The 7,500-nt window shown below is 38.8% G+C and overlaps 1 protein-coding gene and 1 long non-coding RNA gene across 4 annotated transcripts in view; one reads left to right on the forward strand and one right to left on the reverse strand.

Moving 5' to 3' along the window:
- Nucleotides 1-7,500, reverse strand: part of LOC137980406 (uncharacterized) — a 150,965-nt gene that overhangs the window by 83,093 nt on the left and 60,372 nt on the right. The gene's annotated exons all lie outside the window — the stretch shown is intronic.
- Nucleotides 1-7,500, forward strand: part of LOC137980386 (lactadherin-like) — a 10,059-nt gene that overhangs the window by 451 nt on the left and 2,108 nt on the right. The window contains exons 1-3 of one of the 3 annotated variants that reach the window (XM_068827826.1): nt 713-875; nt 5,816-6,184; nt 7,253-7,500. The exon at nt 7,253-7,500 is cut by the window's right edge and continues 81 nt beyond it. In XM_068827826.1, the coding sequence (XP_068683927.1) occupies nt 5,818-6,184; nt 7,253-7,500 (615 nt within the window). In that variant the 5' untranslated portion in view covers nt 713-875; nt 5,816-5,817. Of the gene's footprint in view, nt 1-712; nt 876-5,033; nt 5,242-5,815; nt 6,185-7,252 lie in introns of those variants that run through there. The other 2 variants (XM_068827827.1, XM_068827828.1) reach the window with 2 other exon arrangements.

Genomic DNA, 7,500 nt, shown 5'->3' on the forward strand with positions numbered 1-7,500 from the left:
AACACGTTAAAGGAATAATGTATTTCTCTTTTTTTTTTCTTTAAAAATCTATTGCCAAACCGTCAACCGACAAAATCCTAGGTTATCTCAATTACAAATTAAGATGTCAAGCTTAAAAGATTGCATATTCAGTGAAGTTCGGAGGGAGAATTACACCGGCCTTTGCCGCAATATAGTCGTCGAAAACATTCCCCATGCTTTAAATGTGTTTTTCTCAAATTAAAGCCAACGGTAACTTTCGAATTTGTTTATAATATTCCTCCCACGGTAATTATAGCGTGAATCTGCCGTCCACGCGTGTATTGGTGTAATGGAAGTAAATTTGACTGGCCGACGAAGGACATGTCAATCAATCAAAAAAGGTGGGCGGAAGGGATTTCGAAGGGGAATTTGGTCAGGCTCTATTTTTCGTTTCGCCAACTCCACATTACGTAGCAAGCGAAACTAAAATAGAGCCTGATCGCAGGTTATTACAGAGGCACATTCGGGGAATAAAGAAGAGTCAACCAAGAGTGTTAGAGTTGATTTCTGTTCCCCCAAAACGTTTTCTCTAACAACATCCGGCTTCAAATCTACTGACACTGGTTTGACACTTTTAAAATGAAATATTAAAGTGCCATTCTCTTTGGACTCCGTCTCATCAGCTGCTGTGAGAGAGAACCTCTTTAAACAGGCTTTCTTACTTCCTCTCATTAATAATTGACTGAAAATAAATCAACAGTTTTATACTGTTTACTTAAAACTGCGAATAGGCAAAAAACATCTGGAAAAACGTTGGCATACAGTTGTTGCCATTTGAGCGGTTAGACAAATCTTCAGATCAGTTTTGTTTAAAAACTTCTCTACCAGGCCTCTCTGTTGCTGATTATAACAAAGTAAGCTGTTTGTTGATTCCTTTTAAGATTTCCTTATACCAACCTGTAAATCGAGAGTACACTTAGAGTTTGTGTTTTTTTATAAGTGCTTCCTAGTTCATAATGTGTTTTTACGGCATGCACCATAAAAGATAGGGTTTGTCACATTTTCAGAAAGAGCAGTTTCATCAGTAGTGTATTTTCATCATCGCGGAGTAATTAATCAACTGAGTAACAAGCCACTTAAACCCATTCACAGCTTTCCCCGAGTTTTCATCCTGTAATGCGAAAATGTGATGAGTTATTAATTTTTCAGTGGCCGTCTCACCACAACAGAAGTTTGTTGAACTAGCCGGTTATACCCAAAGATCATTAGGTTGTGAATCAATTGGCTGAGTTTTTCAATTTGGGCACCAAGTAATTAACGGTTAATACACGAAATTTAACGTTAAAACTCTTCATTTTGCAACTTTTCGGAGTCCGGTCATGAAACCATTATCAAGCAATGCAAGCGAGTGAAATTTATACGGACACAGCTATAACATACATGTAATTTTGTCAGAGGGGATCTGCCTAAACATTTAGGGTAGTCGAATTTCTCCATGAATATCATTTCAAGAATCAAGCAAATGATATTTCTGTTTCACTTTTCTGGAACACTAAACTGAGTTCATAGCTTTTAGATTATCAAGCACAAATTAAAGGCATGTTTGTTCTTTACGAATGCTAAAGGACAGTTTTTTGCGCCCTATTTGACACCGCTCACGGTGGCGATGTCTTGTATTTATTACTGACCAACAAAGCTCGCATCCTAAAAACTACGTTTGAATTTATCCACAAGCTCATCTTCAATAGAGGAAATTTAATCGATTATAGAAAGAGCTTTCGATGAACATATTTTAAGCGCGGAGAATTCCCTCAAGTAGCACCTTCTGAAGAAGTGCAATTTTGAGGTTCTCCCAGGGGGAACAAGAGAACGTAGCTAAAGTTTTATAAACTAAGGAACAGGGGAACAAAGACATATCTTAGGAAACAAGGGAACATAAGCCATTTCAGGGATCAAAAAGCTGAAAACAATTTTGGAAGTACTTTCGGGAACAAGGAAACACAAGCAAATCTTTAAAGAAACAAACCCCCCCCCCCCCCCTCCCCCGGACTCAGAGGTCTTCAATTTTAATTAATTCAGTACACTAAATGAAAGAAGGTTAACCGGTTCCTAAGTAATCTTGAGACCATCTTTACCAGAAACGACTCAAGACCATATAACCTTGGAAACTTGGACTTTGATCAGTATTCTAACTTACAGTTAGGAGTTTAAGAAAAGACGACAGCTACGGCAACGATAACGCTATAGAACAGTTATATGATGGTTAAAGGTGGAAGAATAATCTTGCTGCAAGTGCACCAAGCATTTTAGCACATATTTTCCGGTACTTTGCATAACAACGGCGTTATGTTATGTTTAACGCTGAATAGCTTGTGGGGTCGTGCACAAATGAAATCATATCAGGCTCTAAGTAGCCTATACTCATGCGCTGCCAGGTTATTTGTACTTTTGTTTACAGTTTAATAATAATAATAATAATAATAATAATGATGATGATGATGATGATGATGATTATGATGATAATAATAATAACTTTATTGTACACCACAAAAAGAGGTATATAGGTGTTACAAGAATCTATTTGAGAGAAGTTGCTCTTTATCATGTGAGTTCATTGACCTATGTTTTACGGATATTTCCGAGTCACGGGAGAAGCAAGCGCTGAGACACACACACTTCAGGGGCCAGTTAATGCCCAAGCCATTTGTGGGTTGTGGATTGTTTTTTCCCAACCACATTGCCTCCGTTTTTGATCTGTTTAGTTCCAATCCCGAACAACTTTTAAAAGCCTCTAATTTCTCAAAAAGTTTTACAACTGAATCTATGTCTCGCACGAAACAGGAGGTGTCGTCTGCATATTGTGAAAGCTTATACTCCTTCCCCTTTAGTTAATATTTATACCCATTATCGACTGGTCATTTCTTATTGAAATTTGCTAAAAATTCAACAGCAATAGCGCTTAAGGACGTTCGCGCTAATTGTTTGTGCGCAACGTTACTGCGCATGTAACGCGACTGTAATATGTCACGCATTACTTTGAGCATTAGTGAAGTTGAGGTTTTAAAACCTTTGCAAAAACCGTGGACGTTAAGTCTTGCACAGCGTTGGATCATAGAAGATCGTGATCAGTCAAAATTGATTTAAAATATTTATGAAAGTCAAGTAGACTACTGCACGACTGATATTCGCGAGGTTTTATCAGTCGTGCACTAGTCTACTTGACTTTCATACATATTTTTTAAGCATCAGTTAAAATAACACGGCGACAAAAACGCCGAGGAAAAAATTACAGGCCGGCAAAAGAATGGCACATTTATTTCCGAATCATCAGGAAACTTCAAACAGAAGTGAGCGGGAGGATGGAAAAGCTCTGGAAAAGGTAGCTGATCGAGTAGACTAGTGGCTGAAAGTTTGGAAAAGTCGTGGACGAACCGTTGCGTAAATTTAATGGGGCTATTTCTTTTTAATGTTTTTATTACCCTACGAACTTAAGTTCAAAGTGAATGCATGTTTTTAAAGTTCTTTTTCTTTACTTTCGTGAAAATTGAGGAGTATTTTCGTCCTCGTCCGCTTGAATAGTGCGGACCTGCGATTGAATTTCACAACAAACACACTCCAGAGGATGAGCATGACGGCAATGGGGAGATGTTATACAAAACACCAACCAAATGAAGATGACCCCTGCTTAAAACGTCGTTGCTATGCTCAAAAAAGGTTTTTTTTTTTCGGTAAAAACCTTTCATCTCTTCAACGATCGATCCTCTCTTGGGTTCCAGTCCTTGCCCGACAGGTCACGCAAAAGCGTGACAAACGAACTTTTCCATCCATGAGCTTTGCAAAATCACATCGATTTTACTCGTTCAGATCATCGGTGACCCCTATTTTTTAAATCATGAATCACTTAGTTTGCTTTCTATCTACAAAATATGATGAAATAAAAAAATTCTCACCGTAAGAAGTTATCGTTTTTTAACATTTTCTTTCCTCGTGCCATCGAATTCCGGTAGTGGTTGCAACGGATAGAGCTTACGAAAACACTCGTCGAGGATAAACTCTACTGTTTACCACATCCCTAGCGGCATACAATTATCTACAAATCTCACTCCTAAAAACCTATGCATGGAAACTTTCACTCCAACAGTTTATTTTTATGATTTTCGATGGATGAGCAGATGAGCCTACATCTCGCTATTATGACCGATTTCTCGAAATTAAGGCATTTTTCCACTGCCATTTTCTCCGAAACAAAGTCGGTGACCCCCATTTTTTTTTCCATTTTTGGAGTAAGTACTTTATGATCTAACTCTAGGCGAGAAATGAAGAAAATCTCACCGTAGGAAGATTTTGGCGCGAACGTCCTTAAGTTTGTTTTGGAGAAATTCTTAAATGAAAATGCCACCAGAAAAAAATACCTTAACAATCTATAAAAAGAAATGACGAAAACCATGCTTTTTTAGCTGTAGGAAAGGTGCTAACAATATGGTTGCTGTCAAGAAACTTTTAGTGTAATTTCTGGTGTGAAATTTGCGGGGAACCTAACTACTTTTGACCTCTTCATGTCTTCGATCGTACGGTAAAAACATTTGGGCTAAACTGTCATGTACGGTAGCTGTTGTGTATCATTTTTGCATGGAAAACCACTTGTCAAAAATACTTTTTTCAAATCCTTTCCCCCAAAATACGCTGAAATGATGAATCTCAAAATACCGGACTTAGATTTAATCCGAAGTATCCTCCTCGAGCGTGGATACTTTGGATTCATGATCCGTTTTTGGATTTTGTCCAAAAAAGAGCAAAATCCATTTTTGGATTCAAGAATCCGTTTTCGGATTTTCCCAAAAAAACACACCCTAAATGTGAAATTTAGAGGCACGCTGTTCCATCCGAAATCTAATGGCACTGCTTAACTGACATTTTTTAAATGGGAATAATATTAAAACACCATTCTTTTTAGATTCGGTCCCACCAGTTGCCGTGAAACGTGCTTTCTTCGGCTTTCTTCTCATAAATAATTGATTAAAAATAGAGTAAATGTTTGTGCCGTTTTAAAACGACAGGAAAACACCTTGGCAGTTGTTCCCGTCTGTGCGGCTTGAAAAATCTAAAGATTTTTGTATCGAACTTCTCTCTACCAGGTCTCTCTGTTGGTGATTATAACAAATACCTCAGTGGTCGCGAGTGCACTCACGGAGACGTTAACCGTTAATTGCTCGATGCCCATATTGAAACTCTCAGACCGATTTATTCCGTGATAACCTGACAAACTTTGAGTATAAGCCGGTTCGTTCAACAAACTTCTGTTTTGGTGAAACATTGAAAAGTTAATTAATCAGCGCGTCTTCGGGCTACAAAAATTAGGGACTTTAAGATCTACGACGCGGTCGTCAACGAGAACGCCACGAAACAACTACAATATCATTGGTTAAAAGAGGAAAAATAATCGTGCTGCACGTGCGGCACGCATTTTAGCAGATATTCGTGCGGTGCCATTCCGGTTATCCTGCCAAATTTTCGTGTTTCAAACAGCCATCGGCGAAGCACCAGATGTTCTTTAAAAACTAACGCCTTTAGAATTTATATGAAGAACGTGGGAACCTACTATAAATTTTCATTTTTCTCTTCTTCAAACATACCATTATCAATCCAAATTAGTTGTTACATATTTTACTTGACGACTCAGAATAATCGCAAAATGACTTCCATAACGCTAAGTTTCATATTCAAATGCCGTTCTCTGCTCAAACGCCGGACTTTGACCTAAGCTTTATGAATCTAAATCAAAATTTACTAGCGCCTTGTAATAAAAATACTCTACAAATTGTGAGACTTTAAAAATTGTTCTTTGTCGACACAGGAATGAATTTTGCCGTGATATCTCTACTCATTTACTTGGTGTTGAGGTCAGAATTTGCGAGTTCTTGCACAGCAACTTACTCCGCGCAGGGACAAGTTCTTCGAAACCACACCATCAAGACAGAGACCGCAGACAAAATAGAAGATTGTATCTGGCGTTGCATGGCATATTCCGGATGTACGAGTAGCAACTTTTATCCTATGAACAAACGCTGTGAACTGAGTGACAAGACGCATGCGTCTCATCCAGAAGACATGAGGAGCAATCCATATGCCGTATATATGGAGAACACTTTCCGTCCTATACCTTGCAAAACTCAGCTCGATTGTGGTATGGACTTGATATGCACACCGTCTCTGATTTGCGAAGGTATGTCATGCCCAAAAATGAAGTAATGTGGACTTTAAGATAAATAGGACGGCAATGTCGATGAAATGTCACCTTGAACTATAACTTTGTACTATGGTACGTCTTTCGTGAATCACGTGGTACAATGTGGGCGAATTATCCTAAAAGTAAATTGATTTCAGATTAATAATAAAGTGTGGAAGGTTCATTTGTTATGCTCAAGTTGTCGTCGAAGCCTCATTTCATGTCGTTGTTATGGAAAGTACCACAAAATATGAAATAAAATGGGTGCCTCACGTGCAGCACAATTAATTTTCCTCGCTTATTTTGAGGCTCGTTCGCCGCCTAATATGTTAAACGACTGACTTGATGGACATTAACCGACAGACCGCGTAATGAGCTGAAGTGGATTAACAATTTGAGAGGCTAATCCATGTGTACGTGATGACGTAATTGTTAGGTTCGCAAGTGCGTTCGGGGAATTTAATATTTGTGTGGAGTGTTCAGAATCTGATGTAATCTTCGGGAAGGTTAATTAAGGCTATCGGAGTTGTAATCTTAAGAGAATCGATTCCATGAAGCCTGAGTAAAATACACTGATTCCAGTGAATATTCGTACACCAACTGAACTGAAACAACGATACGGGAAGCCTGGAAGACCATTGTCGTAAGAAAGGTGTCGCTTTATTATTCTTTGTATTTTACCAAGAGGTCTAGAGAACAGGTGAGACATGTTAACTTTTAAATACAAAACAACGATTTTCAATGTTGCGGAGCAACATGTTTCGGCAGAAACTCCATCCTTCCTCAGTGCAAGTGTTACATGAGAGGCAAATCTGAATATAAATATCTGACAAATGTTAATGAGTACAAATACAACACAAAAATGTATAAAGCGTGCAAATTACAGAGGTAGGCTTGAATAAACAGGTTGAAGTTGTTGATTAAGGAAAGGGCTTTCTCACAGGATGTGAGTTCGAGTTCCAGCTAGCGATTGCTTTTACGTAATTGATCATGCTGACACACGCGGCTTTCCAGCTCAAGGTTCAACCGTGAAGACCTTAAAATTTGTTACCACTCTAACCACAGAATGCCGCAGTCATCCGCTTGGAATGGAAAGTAGGGCAATACCGGACTCAGCGGTGACGGCTTCTTCAACATGGGGAGCCGCACATGAACCCTGGCAAGCCAGGCTCAACAATGCGGCAAAAAGTCAAAGTACTGGCTCTTGGTCAGCAGGAATATTTACCGTTGGACAGTGGTTGCAAATTGACCTTGGCAAGGAGACAGTAGTGACAAAAATAGCAACACAGGGGAGGCCTAGTTATGCTCATCTT

This window comes from Montipora foliosa, chromosome 12 (assembly GCF_036669935.1).
Source record: "Montipora foliosa isolate CH-2021 chromosome 12, ASM3666993v2, whole genome shotgun sequence".
Lineage (NCBI taxonomy): Eukaryota > Metazoa > Cnidaria > Anthozoa > Scleractinia > Acroporidae > Montipora > Montipora foliosa.